The 16,804-nt window shown below is 32.4% G+C and overlaps 2 protein-coding genes across 4 annotated transcripts in view; one reads left to right on the top strand and one right to left on the bottom strand.

Moving 5' to 3' along the window:
* Nucleotides 1-85: 85 nt before the first annotated feature.
* Nucleotides 86-14,707, bottom strand: LOC130624173 (serine/threonine-protein kinase unc-51-like). Of its 2 annotated transcripts, XM_057439737.1 has the most exons (19): nt 14,326-14,706; nt 13,556-13,648; nt 12,658-12,699; nt 11,735-11,767; nt 10,970-11,006; nt 10,839-10,889; nt 9,040-9,165; nt 8,890-8,963; nt 8,166-8,267; nt 7,478-7,536; nt 7,311-7,393; nt 6,811-6,861; nt 6,143-6,304; nt 5,347-5,509; nt 3,960-5,254; nt 3,313-3,416; nt 3,049-3,090; nt 2,480-2,615; nt 86-1,839 (listed from the first exon to the last, which is right to left on the bottom strand). In XM_057439737.1, the coding sequence occupies exons 1-19, from the start codon at nt 14,413-14,415 to the stop codon at nt 1,796-1,798; spliced, it is 2,787 nt and encodes a 928-aa protein (XP_057295720.1). In that variant the 5' UTR covers nt 14,416-14,706; the 3' UTR covers nt 86-1,795. The 2 variants fall into 2 exon arrangements, with proteins under 2 accessions (XP_057295720.1, XP_057295719.1); XM_057439736.1 differs by lacking the exon at nt 86-1,839 and having other exon boundaries at nt 1,939-2,615; nt 14,326-14,707.
* Nucleotides 11,217-16,804, top strand: part of LOC130624176 (secretory immunoglobulin A-binding protein EsiB-like) — a 19,017-nt gene continuing 13,429 nt past the window's right edge. The window contains exon 1 of one of the 2 annotated variants that reach the window (XM_057439741.1): nt 11,217-11,235. Coding sequence is in view for 1 of the 2 variants with exons in the window: in XM_057439740.1 (XP_057295723.1) it covers nt 15,041-15,305 (265 nt within the window). In the remaining variant the exon portion in view is untranslated. Of the gene's footprint in view, nt 11,236-14,820; nt 15,306-16,804 lie in introns of those variants that run through there. The other variant, XM_057439740.1, reaches the window with a different exon arrangement.

Here is a 16,804-nt window from a genome sequence, read left to right as displayed (position 1 = left end):
GCAAAGATAACTAGTCACAATGCAGCAAGCCTGGAATATAACAACACAGAATTGGTTTCACATGGAAAGAACAAAGAAGAAATAATTAACAGTATTTAAGAAATTTTTATTTATTTTTATTTGCATTTTGACACGCTTTACAAACATCTCTCTGTTTCCTTTCTCTTTTTCTCTCTCTTCAGTATAAATAATGAACTGCATAAAAATAACATTTACATTTTTTTCGTAACTACTTTTATTTAATTAACATAAATTAAATCTGTTAGCCAATCAAATTTAAAACTGCTAGCCAATTAATTTATGACTAATAATTAAATACTAAGATCTATCCAAGAAAATGTTTAGAACAAGACTAAAAGCAATGGTTTAAAAACACGACTGACTTTTGCACTTGCATTAAAATACAGAGACGATTAGAAAAGATTTGTCAAAAACGCTAACAATAACTCAAGCAATAAACTATATCGCCAAATACAATGTTTACAACATATTTAGGGGCTGTAACATATTTAGGAGCTGTTCATATGAGGCGAGCTGACCCGGTTGGGCGGGCTGAAGAAAAGCACGAAAGTTTAATGTTTATATATATTTTTTATCGCGTTCTAAAGTTAATTTTTTTTTCAAACAATGTGGCATCTCGCCTAAATGAGGCAGCCCGGTCAGTTTGCCTCCATATGAACAAACCCTTAGTTACCAGGTCCTTTCTAGAAACCTGGAAAGTTAAGTAAAATTTATCTTACAAAAGCAAAACAATGATAAAAAATAAAACATAATCTCTTTAACATTAAAATTCTTTATTTTATACGCAAGGATTTAATATACACAAAAGTTTGGGTAATAAACCTTTCTATCAACCAATCAGCAATCCGTCGATTTTTGATTGGTTCAATACCGAGTTTATTATTTTTATAATTTATTTACAAAACAAAATTTGGAAAAAAGTTGTAAAAATAAAATAAAATTTGTATTCTTTACTTTCAAAACAGAAACATGCCCTGCGAATCAGGTTGACGGATAAGAATAACTTCTCTCAAGACAGATTTCGTCCCTGCGAAACCCAACCGACGATTTCTCTACTAAACGTCGGAACTCTTCCACTCCTTTGAAAGTTAAAGAAAAACAAAAAGTTTCAATATGAAACAAGCTGATTTATGACGTCACGAATCATACTTTTTTGTCAAACTGTCATGACAACGTCACGAAAACACGCTGACTGAAATGGTTTAAAAATAATGTCGTCAGCCGTAAAACTGACAGGTGCGTGAAGAGTTTCAAATGCAATCCTTGGGCTGACAAACTCTCACCACTTTGATCATATTTCCTGTAAGCCACTAAAATCTATGGTCAATATCCCATTTTGTAGCGACCTTAATTGGCCTTTAAAAATGCTTTAGTTAATCTGATCTTAACCTGTGGTGAAGGGTCGTTTAAAATTCTGAAGATCATGCACGTATAGATCACACTGTTAGTCCTTCCAAAGACTCCGTCATGTCTCCTGTTTTATACACACTATATTTTTAAATATCTCAACATAACAAGAGGTTAACAGTAACATAAGAATAAATAAAGTCAATGATCTAAACTTTTTAATGTTATTTCAAATAATGACCAACCATTCAACAAAACCATGGTCTTTTTTTTGCTTTTTTTTAAATATGACAGTTATAAATATTCCCAAGATGGCGCCATTTTTTAGAAGATCAATTTTTGGATCAATATATCATTTGTGGCGTTCTTGTGTGAAGATTTGTGAAGATTAAAAAATCATGGATTCTCAGCTCTAAAACTAGCTTTATTACTTCCGTGCAAGGTCAAGTCTTTTAGTAATGCTAAAAATATCTGTTAGAAAGTTAAGGTAAATATAATAGAAGAACTAAATGTAGATTCATGCGTGCATATTAAATTAAAGTTTAAAAGTTTCCCCATCCTTTCACATCCTTTCCCTTGTATAAGCCTATACCTATATAGCCTGTATAATGTATAAGCCTTACCTTATTACATGGCTGAATTGTTACATGCATAAGTTCACCCGTGCAAAGGCCAATTTCAAGAAAAAAACATTAAGTGGAATCAAAAACCCTGCAGAGAATTGTTAAAAAGATTACTTTTAGAGGTGATGTTCTGTGGAATTAAAAATGCAGATATATTGTTCAAAAAATATAAGTTTGTTAGAAGACAACTAAATGTGTCAGCTCACCCATGTATAAGCTAATTATAGAGCCCATGAGATTTCATTACCTGACTGATCCAAAAAAAATGGTTAGTATGGAAAAATCTGATGATTTGATTGGTTCATGACTCATAAAAACGGGGCTATACATCACCATAGTTACCGTGCATAAATTACAAACTACATGTATCAGCGTTTTATTAGAGAGCGTATGAAATTGTAAAGCTCGGATCTCAGGCGACTCATATTTATTGCATATGTCTACGGATTTAGGTAGAAAACTGGCAAAAAAAACGATGAAAGGGATACATTTCGACAGCTGTTTCTTATCATTAGTTGATCGTGATTGTTGCATCAGGCCTTTGAAAATGGTTCGTGATATAACATAATGGCGGTGTGCATCGGTGTTGTTACCCATCAGTTCACTGGATGCAGCAAATTGACACTAAATGAAGTAAAGATAAGTTTTAATTTAGGCCGTCTAGACTTGAGCAACATAGTTAACTAGTAACTTCTTTGGATAAATTTCTGCGAGAAAAACGGGAGGTTTAGAGAATGACTGGATACATTTTCACGAACTAAACATTCCCGCACAGATAGAAATTGATAAGAGAGATGAGGAGAGAAATGCAATTTATTTGAAAAATTTATTTGAAAAATTTGCCAAGATAAACACTTGCTTATTGCAAGATTTGGGTATTTCGTAGAGCAAAAACATAGTGGATCTTATGTGCTTGTGTCTTGTCTTGCAAATTAACCACACTGGTGCTTTCGCCAATCACAAGAATAATAAATTCTCTCAAAAAAAAAAAAAAAAAAATGCTCTGAGAAGTTTCTCCGGTTATGTATTAAAAAACAGATCAAAACCGTTCACTTACAGCAGCAACTCCATATAAGTACATAACTTTTGCAGTGTCAGCCTAAACAGAATGGAAAAAGTAAACAACCAAACATCGGAAGACATACACTCAAAATCACGGAGATAACATTTTCTTGCCAGATAGTGATAGCATGCCATAAACCTCTTGCGAGGAGAAATCACTATTTAAATTTTGAAGATAATATAAAAAAAGTAGTCAGAAAAAAAAATCAAAGGCAAGGAAAGAACCAAAACCAAAATAAAACACCAAACATAGGATTACTTTGAATTTGTTGACATCATTAGGTAGCTGGTGTCCTTGTTGTTGTTTGTAAAACGCCATTCTTTGAATGCAATCCTCGGATAGAGATGTTAACGTAGAAACAGCTACAAAGAATAGAAAAAATTGATAATAAAACGAAACAGGTTTTTAAAAACCATGTTTTTCATCAACGACAGAGGTTATATTTTATATATTATTCTCAATTTTATAGCCTAATTTTTAAATATTAAAATTTTTTGCTTTTTGAATAATATAGATATTATTATGTCATGAACAAGCGAGTTTATTCTAGGCTACGTTTCGACAGCTACAGCTGTCATCGACGGGTAATGATCGTAATCATCTTTGGATATTTATTATTTGAAGAGATAATTCGAGGATCGAAATTAACCAATCAGATCACAGCAATTAAAGTAATTAACTTTTTCACGGACCCAGATGGAAGCAATAGATTGTGTAAAATCTTTCCTTTTTTCTTTTTGTTGCATGTTGGACCATCCAAGTCTCGATCGCTTAACTTGCCAACCTTTTTAGCCTGGCCAGTGGTTAGATGTTAAGCTAAATCTTAGCCTCAATCCTTAAGAACTCGGCTGCTTATAAAAAAACAACCTTCAAGAGCTTAGTCAATATCAAAAAAAGATACCAACCTGTTGACAAAGATTTGGTAGGATTCAAAGTTCCTTTCTTCTTATGTGACAGTGAAAATCGTAGAGCGTATGAGGAAACTCTCAAAGCTTCTAAGATCATCAATGGTTTCTCATATTTAATACCGTCAATGGAGGGTAGCATTCTCGTGTGCCGTTGCTTTTGTTCCGCCAACAGTTCGGCAAAGCACGTGGTTATGTTCAAATCAGAGATTATGCTAAGTAAAGTTTTTGAAAATAATAATAAAAACTCGATCTCGTTCATAGCAAGGGTATGTTCTTGTGATAGATATAAATCATCGTACAGTTCTGGTGAATGTGGAGGAATTGGATTCAATGATAAGTCCTTGTCTAGGGTGATCTTTGACGTGACGTCAGATATAGCAGTTTGTCCTTGATAGGAGTGCGATTTTTTAAAATGTTTAACTTCTCCATGCGGTAAATCTCCATGGAACCTGTAGCGTTCCTCCACATTGCTTCCTTTAGAAATGTCAGTACAAGAACTTGTTTTATACGCACGAAACCCACGGTCATTCGTTTCGGACTTCCTACGAAAATCAGGTCTGTCTTGCCAACTGGCAGGAGAAGAAGCCTGAAATAAACCAGGCGGTGGAGTTATATCACCTGGAAACAACTTCGGCGAAGGAGGACTATTCCTTAACTTGAACGAAGGAGAAGGTAACGTTGCCAGAAGATCAGATTGCAAACTATCTTGTGCAAGTTGTCTTAACAAAACAGCTAAGTTGGAGTTCACTGAGTCTTGCTTAGAAACAACCGGCATGTTTTTTACAGCTTCGGAGATTATTGCTGGAGATGATTTACTTTTACGGATATCAATAGGCTTCGTAGGTGCAAATGTGGCTGCAACATTTTCATAAGGTATAACAGCTTGTGCTTTGCGCAGTTCAGACATTGGGTTAGCGGCGTTTGATATTGTCGTTCGTCGTTGCCTTTTCGTTTTCGTTCGTTGCTTCGCTGACGGACTATCCGTTATATTTGAAAGCGTGTGATTGTTCTCCCCCACATCAACAACTGGTTCTAATGTTGGAGGTGTTGACACTTTTGAAGTGGAGGAAGTTCTTCTTAACATGGGAGACTGTACAGACAAATCACGTGTGAGAGGTGAAGGAGTTCGAGGAGACGGCGAAGGAGAACTTAAATTACTTCTGTTGTGTTTTACGCCTTTCCCCGGAGAGGGCGATGGCGTTCGATCGTATACAAAATCTTGAGGACTAGAAGGAGGAGAGCCAAGAGAGAAAAGTGGTTTGTCTTTTCGTATCGTGCTCTTCGGAGATGAACTAAAAGAAAAAGCAAACGATATGGCACAGTGTGTTCTAATTCTAAATAAAGCTACAGTTACTCTCAATTACTAATTAAATAAAAATAAAACCTCTCTTCTGGAGAAAACATAATATCTCGTCCACGCAACTGTGCTCTGCTCGAATGCTTAGGTGACTCACACCTTACGTCATAGGGTACAAGAACGAAGTCATCGGGTACAGACGAACTGTGGTGCTTTCGTGGAAGACATGAAGCTGTAGCTTGTGGAGAAGCTAGATTACAAAAGAGAAAGTTTAAGTCGGTTGCCTGGAAAATGACATATTTCAATAATGACATTTTCTTTAAAAATAGAATTATGACTATGTTTCGTTTTCATAACGTGATCTATCTAGCAAGATATGATCACTACAGTACGTGACAAAAGTCAAGTGAGCGGGGTAAGGTTGAGCGAAGCAACTAAATTTGTCTTGCTTATTAAGCCACGAGGCGTTTTAAGGAGTTTACTGATTGAAACTTAAATTGAGATATTTTACCGGAACAAGTGACATCGCAAGAGTTTTAGAGAGTAACGGTGTTGGCTTGTTTTGCTTACCATTTATACAAAAATAAACAATTAGAAACAAACTTGGTGGGAAAATTATCAACGGGACCGACGATTTGTATGGCAAAATTATGACTGGGCGAAATTTGGACCAAACCGTCATTTTGCGTTTAAATGCAGGAGCTCAGCTATTTTTGTTCTGTTCTGTTTTAAAGCGAAAGTTAAAATATCAAATTTCACAACAAGGTTGTTGTGAACATGTGACAGCGACGGAATTAGCTCTTTGTTAATGCGTTTGAAGCACTGTCAAATAATGATCTTTTCACGAGAAGTAAAAAAAACATAGAATGTTAACGTGTTTCACCTCTACCAGTAAAGTTGTGAAGATCATTTGGTGAACTCATACCAGCTCGTTGCAAATAATCAGTGTATTTCGGTGACGACGACAAAGATTCCATGGGAGATCGTATACCACGCGAACATTCAGAAAAACCTCTCCTTCTCGATGGCACTGCAACGGGTGTAGCTAAATAAGAAGGAATTAAGCGAATTATTTTGTCGAGTTCATAATTTCGTATTTAGCGAGGATATTGGCAAAGCATTGTTTGTTGATTTTTTGGCGAGTTTAAATTTTCGCGAATTTTTACGAATTTAAGACAACACAAAGAATAAAAAGTGAAACAAGTGACAATAGCAAACATAGCAAAATGTATTGATAACATTATAAAGAAATTATAGCAAAAAATTGAATTTTTAAATGCAATATGCCGGTAAACAATTATTTAAGTTTTTGAAATTAAAATACCGTTCGCGAAAAATTAACGAAATTAAATTTTCTCAAAAAAAGTATAAATAATGAAAAACAAAATAAAAAAAATAAAATCCTTAATAATAAAACCATCTATTTTTCATATAAAACATTGTAAGCTATCCTCCGGAAATCGGAACCCATTTAAACGACCATTTTAAAATTACCTCTACACATATCTTATATTAAAAATATATAAAAAAACGTTTTTTAATTCTACTTACAGGTGAATGATAAACTCTTCCCAATCAGAAAAGTATGAGAGAAGAATTCATCTAAAAAAAATACAAAATTGAATAGCTTCCGCAGACTTTTAGTGAGAAATGACATGATACCAATTAATTAACCAATAATACATGATACACAAAGGGAATTACCATCTTGTTGGGAGGGAAAAACTGTACAGATGTAATGACGTTATTTAAACAAAAGGTTTTAAGATTTGTTCTTATAAGATATAATTTCCCTTAACGTTAATTTAAGAAAAGTATAATTGTAAGACAAATTGTTGTTAAAGGGAAAATAACAAATTATACGCAAATTACATGATGCTATTAGTCATTTGTTTAAACAACACTTAATAAGCAAGACACGATCATGTTGCTTAACAATAGAGTCCTAGAGAATCGATAAATAAACAAACCATTTAGAAGGTTATGTGACACTGATCACTTTCGTTTTGAAGTAGTGTTTTAAAAAGCGGAAATTTGTTACAACCACTTACCAAAAGATAACCTCTCCTTTGGATTTCTTTTCAATAAACCAAATAACAAATCTCTCATAATGGGGGAACAACCACTTGGTATGCTAAAGAAAAAACAAATTTTTACATCTAGAATTTTTATGCATTTTTACGTTGAACTGTTAAAATAATAAAGCAGGGAAATATACCTCGGTTTTAAGATTTTTGTTGTTTCATAAAGTCTTCTTAAATTTTGAGGATTGTTAGCCTGAAAAAAAGTTGTATTTTAGCTTTGCAAAATTTATAAAAAAAGACTAGAAAAGCATGCACTGCAATAAAGTAATAATCGTTTTCCTAACCAAGGTTGTCACAGAAAATAATAAACAAAATTCCAGGTCTTTTAAAGAGCTTTCCAGGAAATGTTTTTCTTTTTATAAAGACATTCGCCGGTTGAATCTAAGGACATTAAAGCTTATTTCTAAAATACAAAATAAAATAATGCGAATGTCTGTCCTTGTTTAAATAAAGCAGAGTTAAACACTTCCTCGGTTCGTTTTTGTTCAACAGGACCTTCTTTTGTGCTAAAATTTTTTATGCAGTTTAGATATTAACATTATGAGTTGGTTATCAGATTTAATTTGGCACTATTTGATTTGGTATCGTGTCCTTAAATAGAACAGATGTTTGACCAGTTCAGCTACTGATAAAAACAAAGAAATATTCAGTTTTAACAAGGCGAAAGATAAAAAGAAGTTTTTACAAACACTATCAAATTGCAGCATTTTCAAATATTTACTGGCAATTTTTTAAATTCTACAAATTTTCAAGGCATGTGACTACCCTGTCGTATACGAAAATCAAGTAAAGTTTTATCGAAGGATTTACTCATAGTCTTACATGAAAAGGTGCTTTTCCAGTCAGCGACTGGTAAATTATAGTTCCTACACTCCATAAATCCGCCTTTGCATCATATGCTTTGGACATAATCACTTCAGGTGCCTATATAAATAAGAGAGTAATGGTATTTTGAATAAAAATAGTTTAAATATTTAAAGTGAACTAGTCGTTGAACACATGGTAAGATCCATGTGTTCACCAGTCATACATAGTCATCTTAATTTCACATGTTGCACATCTCCAAACATCAGTAAAATACAACCTTAAAATGCAACCTCAGCATGAAGCAATAATTTGATAGTTATTTAAATAAAATTGCCTTATACTAATAGTCTAAGTGTGTCCGTGAGTTTGTGACAGGCAAAGTGAATGTATTAGTTTTCCTTTAAAAATACATTTGTCCAATGGTAATCAACAAATTGGGTTCCCAGAACCGTTTTGAAATGAACATGTTAATGATGTCATTAAAAAGCCCCAATATTTTTGCAACCAAAAAGTACCTGACCCTATACATTTTCTTGGTCAGCGTTTTAAGCTCTACACAATAGAGGCAACGTGAAAAATGTTTCTACAATTTTTTCGTATATATACGGGTTATTGCCGACGTCATCAAAATTCAAGTGACGGTTTTTTTTCATTGTTCCTCTACCTAAGTGAATTTTTCAACAGGCTTAATCAACTAGTATGAATGTATAGTATAAATATACAGTTGTTTATGGCTTACCATGTACATAGGTGAACCACAAAGTGTAGCAGCCATCATTTCACCATGCAAAAATCGTGCAAAGCCAAAATCCGCTATTGTAGAAAGTAAAATAACTCAAACTACTGTACTTCATACAGGAAAACCAATCATATACGACTAATTCTATACCTATTTTAATTTGAATGTCAGCAGGTCGAGGATGAGAAATCAATGCACCATGACTTAATAATATATTTTGTGGTTTCAAATCACGGTGCACAATTCCTTTTGAAGAAAGAACTTGCAAAGCAGAAGCTAAAAACAAACAAATGTTAAATTAAATTTGCAATTATAGAAATAAATACAATTTATAACAACACAGCAAGGGAAACCTTCTCCTTAACAGGGAAAGGAAAAAAATCAGAAAAAGAAAGGGAAAAGCCAGGGTGCAAAACAATTTTTATTTGATTTAGGGTTCACCACAGTGCGCTGTTATTTTCGTCGTCTTTAAGCTTTCATTTGAGAAAATGTTTTCCTATTTTCATTAGAAAAGATAAAGTACCATAACTAAATAAATTTAGAGAACAAAAACATTAAAAATAAATAAGAACAGCCTATCACTCAAATCGTTTGTTTTGAAGCTAAGAGGAAAATGAGAACACCCCCCCCCCCCCAAGTCTGAATTTTGCCACAAAAAACACAATTGAGGATGTGAATTCTCTGTAATTCTGTCTTAAAATACTGGATATCTAGATATTCTGTCTTAAAATACTGGATATCTGTTCATCTGTTCAAATACCTGAATTTTAGAGAAATCTAATTAAAAAAAGACTCTTAATTGGCCTTATTGTGCCCTTAATAACAAAATAAGAACAAATTAGGTACAAAAAAGAAACACAGTCTTTTAGGTCAGATTTTACTTAATAAAATGTATATTTTGAAGCAGGGTATAATGATGAAGATGTTAATATTGCTTTAAATGATGAAGATTTAACAGCTACTATTTGAAGTTGTCAATATTTTTTCACAATGTTAATATTTAGCCAAACCAAAAAAATGAGAAAAAATTTTAAAACATAATTTTAATGAAGTTATAATATTGACGATTAATACCAATGAGGATCATGACAAGTACTTTGTAAAAAGTTTTAAGATAGTATAAGCATCTAACAACACAAAAAATGTTTTACTTATTAAGTTTACAAACATGAGGGAATTTGATACCTGCTATTTTATATAACTGGTTAAACCCTCAAAGGAAATTCTACAACAACTTTTATATAAAAAAATTGATGTTATTTAAGTTTCACTATTGTGATGTCAATTTAATTACACAAACAAAATGTATTGCAAGTTATTTGACAAGCATAACAAGACATGCAATGTGTATGCATCATGATACAAAAAAATATAACTTGATCTCTTGTTAGACAAATACAAGTGATGCAAGGTTATATAATGTGATAGAAATCTTTGTTTTTAAAGACAAATTATTGTGAGCTTGTGCTGAATTAAAACAACTCTAATCTGCTTAAAAGTTTCATTGCGTACATAAGATTAGGCGTTAAGTATTTTTAATTTAAAAAATTGAATAATTCATCAACAAATAGTGTATTTCATTCATATAATTCTTGATAAACTTTTAAAAAAACAAATGAATAATTTACAATAATAAATAAGACAAAACACACACTGCTTTCTTTAAAAAAATATGCTCATAAAAATAGAATTATTAATTTCATTTTTTTATAAAAAGTCAGTGTCAAACTACCATGTGCTTTTATTTCTACGTTTGTTTCCTTTTCTTGTTACTAATCACATTTATTAAAAAGGATGCAAAAAAATGATGACTTTCATTAAACTTTACATAAAGTGAAAGTGTGTGTCATAAGTTATATTTTTGCAAGACACACCACAGTCTGTCCTATTGACCCATTCACTACCCACTAGGTTATCATAATTTACTTATGCTATCTCAGTGCACATACCTATTTGTCGTAGGAAAATTCTTATAGTATCTTCACTTAAAGTTCCTTTTACTAAAAGAGAAAAATCAATTATTCAGAAATATTTAAATTAGCATGAAATTTTATTTAAATAAAGTATATTATATACTTACACTGCAAATAATCAGCTAAATCACCTCCATTACAAAACTAAAAAACAACGTGCAAATCTAAAGTTGCTGCGCAAAACTTTATTTTCATGACAATGTATTTCCACAAAACACTCGAAATTTGCGTTCTTATAGTTATTAAAGACACAATTATTAAAATCCAATCAACACAACAATGTGAAAGTGTTTTTTTAATAAAGAATTGCCTATCAACCATGACTGTTTTTCCTACACAATCATGGTTGATAACTGAGGAACAAGCCTAACTGGTAAGACTTTTTTGACTACACAATACATTTATTGTATTACAAATTGTTGGGACAATAGAGAAAAGATTGTAAAATTTGCATAGCATGTGACCGTTTTCCCTCAGCAACCTAGAAAATTGACCAAGTAAACATACAATAAGGAACTACTTGTGAACTGTAGTATTAATGTAAAGAATTTGGAACAAGATTATGCATTCCTCATTTTCAGCATGCACATCACAGTAAACGCAGTCAGCTAAAATTTATAGTGATACATAAAGATTGGACATTAAAGGTTATAGCTTAAATAATATCAAAGTATCAAAAAAATGCTGTCATCTGCCTTCAAGATTTTTATTAATAAGACTGATGCTAAAAATAATTTATATCCATGACAGCTAAATCTTTACTACTGTTATCTAAAGTTTTTCAATTGTGGTTATACTTGCTATCACATTGAAAGTCTCAAGTATATATAAAATGTAAAATTACATAACCATCCTAGAATTAAAAAAATTACCTCCATAATCAAGAAAACATTAGATGTTGTCTCCTAAAAAAATATTATAGAGCATAAAAACTATAAGAAAAGTGGGTATGAAATAATAAGGATAAGAAAATTTTAGAAATCTTAGTGCCCTAAACTGTTCTTAAAAATGTGATAGGATGTGTTACATTTGAAAATGAAAAAAGGGAGAAAAAATGTGAAGAAGATTTGGTTTAGAATAATAACAACAGGAAGATTTTCTAAATTCTTTGTTTAGATTTTAAAAAGACCACAAATAAGATGATTTCTTTACTCTCTCGTAGAACTCCAAAGAGCTTAAATGTTTGTGAAAGTATAAATTGTATATTTGAAGTTAATCACATTTTCCTGAAGGATGTGGAAAAACTTTGTGATTTTGCGAACTGGCTAATAATTTGTCTTTAAACAATCCAATTTTCCATATTTAAACCTAAAATTAAGCTCTTTAAAATCTCCACAATATTTATTTGTGATATCATATGCTTTAGGATTTAGGAAATTAAGGATTTAGGAAATTAAAAAAATCTCTTAAATCACACTTATAATTTAGGTGTTCAAGCACAACTCTTTTAAAATTTCTGCTTTCTTAGTTTCATTCTGAGTAATAGTAAACAACTTCTATCACATTTTCTGAGCATGTTAAATTTGTTACTCTAAATATTTTACAATCTTCTTGTCACTCTTTTATAATTTAGAGTATCAATTCAGAAGAATGACTGGCCTTTTTGACTGTTCATTGCTTTCTTCTTTTTTTAAATAATTTAACTCTAATTAAACCTTATTTTGCAGACTGGTTTTAATACATATTTTATTCCTGGCATTTGGCTATAGTGGCAAAAAGAATAAATTGCCTAGTAACTTAATCGTTGCAAGCAAGTGTGAAAATTAAAGATCAAAGCTATAAAGCAAGTTCTTACAATGCAATCAAGAAGTTGAACAATGTTGGGATGATGTAGCTCCTATAAGAAAGATTTCAACAGACAATAACAAATAAGGATAATAAATACTAGCCGTTAACCCGTGGAAAAATCCACGGGGTCGCCCGTCCTTTATATACCGCATTTCGTGTTTCCGTAACAGGACGCGGCTTTCGCGGACAGACAGACAAAATACGGCTATTATTAAAGAGATTGGACTCCCACAAATAACATTGCATACAATGCCTCTCTTTAATAATGTTTTTAATAAAGCGCATGACAAGTTTTGTTACATCTATAAATTTAAACTAGTCATTAGCCCATGGTAAATTTCTGTTGTACATATTTCTTGCATCCTTATTTCATGATCCTAACCTTTCTGTTAACATGAAGTAAAAAAACATACTTGGACACGGATTATTAATATGATTATAGGTAGCATTGTAATAGAGTTTTTGATAACAAAACCACCGGTTTTTAAATTTGCTTGCAGCAACAGTGAGCAGTATAATATAGATACCAAACAGCTGGATTCATAAGAGTCAGTGATGCATATCAAAATTTTAGGTGATTTATTAATTCAAATAATAGGTCATTTAAGGTCATTTACTGAGTATAATTGTGACTTTTTAAAGTTTCTGCTTGATTTTTCAAAGTCATAAATGAACAACAGCATCTCAATTACACAATGAAGAAAATGGTGTTTTACACTTGATAAAAGTACAAAAAGTCAATTTCAATAATTTTGGCAAACAGGCAAAAGTTTTCACAGCTTTTTCAATTTAATCTAAATTTAAAGGTTCTTTATGGCCTATTGTTTAAAATTACAACTTTTCAGGGTCTACTATAATACACTTACACATCATGATAAACACAAGTTTGGTTACTGGTAACTTACTTTTAAGATGTTAATTTCCTTTCCCAATAATGCCTGTGCCTTTGACAAATTCTTTTTACTGATTGATTTTATTGCTACTTTAACTGAATGATCCTAGAAATAAAAATAAATTTGGTAACTTCAAGAGACAAACAAGTTTAAAAAATATTGCTTAAAATAAAGCAAATATGTTTTTTTATAAAAATAAAAAGTTGAACCAACACATTTCCAGGTTTAAAAGAATTATTATTATGTTGATATTTATAAATACCAATTGCCTGGTTGTTAAAATATTTGAATGTGTGGATTACAGAAAACAGACATGTTATCAAGAATGGCCTTGGTAAGGGCAACAAAACAGATTTTTTTTGTATGTTTATTAAGCATGTTTAAAAAATCATATTAACTATTTCTTTTCTCACAAACAAATGAAGTTTCAACAGCATATTATTATCTTAGTAACTAAAAATTTTTTGACTCAGTTGAAGTAATGTTTAGTAGCATAGGACCAGTTATGATGCCTGTGGTAACAAAGAAAAGGTCTAGGCCATAATGGGTATCATATATACATTGTAAAGTTATCATTTTGTTGTGTTCTTTAATTAAAGCAAAAAAAGTAAGCAAAGTAATTAATTCCATATACTGAACCACAAAAATCTAAACAAAAAATAAATTGAACACAGTATTGTATATGTTTTGTTAATGAAATCTCCTCAAAACATGTAAAAACAATAACAAACATGTTATCTTAACAACGAGGATCATTATAAAGTGATCTACCTAATACTTACCACAGTGGACTTGCCTTTAAATACAACAGCAAAAGCACCATGACCAATAAGATCTTTCTTGTCATATTGATAATTTCCCACTATCTCCATGACCCCAGTCAGTGAGAATTGATTTCACAGCAACTCCTGTGAAGGGTATTTGTTTCTTGTGTTGCTCCTGTCCTGAGCTGCCTGTGTTGTGACAAATTTGCGATGTGAAATGCTAAATATTTCATTTCTGCCACTAAAACAGGCAAATAAAGTTCCCATAGTTTAATCGGCACATTGTTAAGTTTTGTTTCTGTATTATTTAACGTGTAGTGTACAAATTAATTCAAATAAAATGATGCAATATATCCTGTTTCTATTTTTATGCTTCCACAACAAAATTTATTTTAGAATTTTTTTTTCAATGTTTTTGTTTTGGCCGCGCTCTAAAGCGGCCTGGAAACAAACGAGCATCACGAAGGGGTTCCCCAAAGCCCAGCATAGTTGATATTAACAGGCCGCTGTTCTTAACTTTCAAAGAAATTTTTCCTCATACTTGTTAATGTTTCAGTCCATTTAAAAGATATTGATGTGTTCAACATGTGCAATATTTACTAAAGTCATGCCAAGCAATTTGTTTGTACTACTACTAATAAACGTTTTCCTATCGTTTTCCCACAAAACATATTTGCTCAAGTAAGTTCTGCTTATTATGCAAATTACCAGCGAAAGAACATAAACAAGAAAGATGGCTGCAACGATAAACGTGATCAGAAATAAAACAAGCTGTAAACATTGCCTTCAATTTGCTACAACATGCTATAAAGATTTGTTTTCCTTGAACCTAAAGAAGACACTTTATCTAAATTCTGCAGCGCGGAATTTTTCATTGCGACTTCAAAAGACTTCTTTAATAAATAACCAGGTTAAAATTAAGGAAAAGAAAATATTAGAATGCAATATTGTTTGTTTTCAAAAAAAGTTTTCAACAAAATCATCAAATTTGGAAGAAGGTAAGTGACTTTGATAATGTGTTTTTTTCAAATGCAAATTATGAAATTTTATTTGATAATTTTAGTAACACCATAGTGTACTGTACGAGACGATGACCCCTATAGATGAATTCCGTGTTGCCATTGCACTATGGCTCACTTCTCTTCTTAATAAAAACACTTCTTTTAGTAGTCAAAACACTTCTCTTCTTAGTCAAAACACTTCTCTTCTTTCCTCTGAAATCTTCTCTTTAGTTCGAAACACTTCTCTTCTAAAGTGAGAAACACCTCTCTTCATGAACTCAAAAAATTCCCAGACACAATTCCGTTCCAGAATATTGATTGAGCTAGATTTCGCTAACTCACGTTTTTTAAATAAATGACTGACCCGTCACCTCCAGGTTTTTGCGTTTTTCATAAGGGAGGGGAGAGTGAATAAATGACGTATCCGTTTAAGGCATTCGTTTATCTTTTTTAATATGCACGTTTTTATAAGAATATCATCATCATCATCATTCTCGGCTTAACGTCCGTTTTCCATGTAGCATGGGTTGGACGGGGTATATTAATGACCCTCTTCCAATCTGATCTAGACTGTGTTAAACTCAACTTCCTCTGTATCAAGTCTGTCCTTATAACCTCCTGCCAAGTCTTTCTCGGTCTGCCTCTGGGCTTTGCCCCAGGAACTATTAAGTCTCTACACTTTCTTACCCAATTATCCTCCTCCATTCTTTCCAAGTGCCCCAGCCTATTCAATCTTCTTATCTGGATAACATCTTTAATTCTACGGAGACTTAGCCTGCTTCTTAACTCATCTGAACTCTTCTCTCAGACTGGTGTTACACATCCACCTAACCATTCTCATATCATTCCTTTCTAAACGGTCAAGGTCTTCCTGCTTCACTGCCCATGTCTCACTGCCGTACAACATAACACTTCTTACACAGGCCTCATACAACCTACCTTTTACCTCAATTCACAGGACTCTGCTAGTCAACAAAGGAAGTAACTCTCTGAACTTTTTCCAAGCAGAACCTATCCTGCAAGTAACACTTCTTCCAACACCCCCTTCACTGCCCAACATATCACCTAAGTAACAGAAGTTCTCAACTATCTCTAACGAGCCACTGTTGTACATCATTAAAGCTGGAAGTACGTCATTCTCTATAATCTCACCTTTGCAACACTTGCATACAAACTGAATGTCAGCTCTCAACCTTTCACTAATACTACTGCACTTCTTATGTACCCAATGCTTGCAAGTCTGACAAAAAATTGAGTTACTACCAACCCCTTTCCTGCAAAATCCACAAGGCTGCAATGCTACTAATCATGACTTTACACTTGTTTGTGTTTACCTTTACCCCTTTCTCTTCTAGTCCTTTCTTCCACTTCTCAAACTTATCAACTAATTCTTCCATCGACTCTGCTATGAGAACCAAATCATCTGCATACAATAACTCCCATGGACAACCTGTTCTGAACTCCATCGACAGCTCTTCTAAGACTAGAAAAAACAA

Source organism: Hydractinia symbiolongicarpus, chromosome 13 (assembly GCF_029227915.1).
Source record: "Hydractinia symbiolongicarpus strain clone_291-10 chromosome 13, HSymV2.1, whole genome shotgun sequence".
Classification (NCBI taxonomy): Eukaryota; Metazoa; Cnidaria; class Hydrozoa; order Anthoathecata; family Hydractiniidae; genus Hydractinia; species Hydractinia symbiolongicarpus.
Note: the sequence above shows the minus strand (reverse complement) of the source record. Positions and strands in the feature narration are given on the sequence as shown.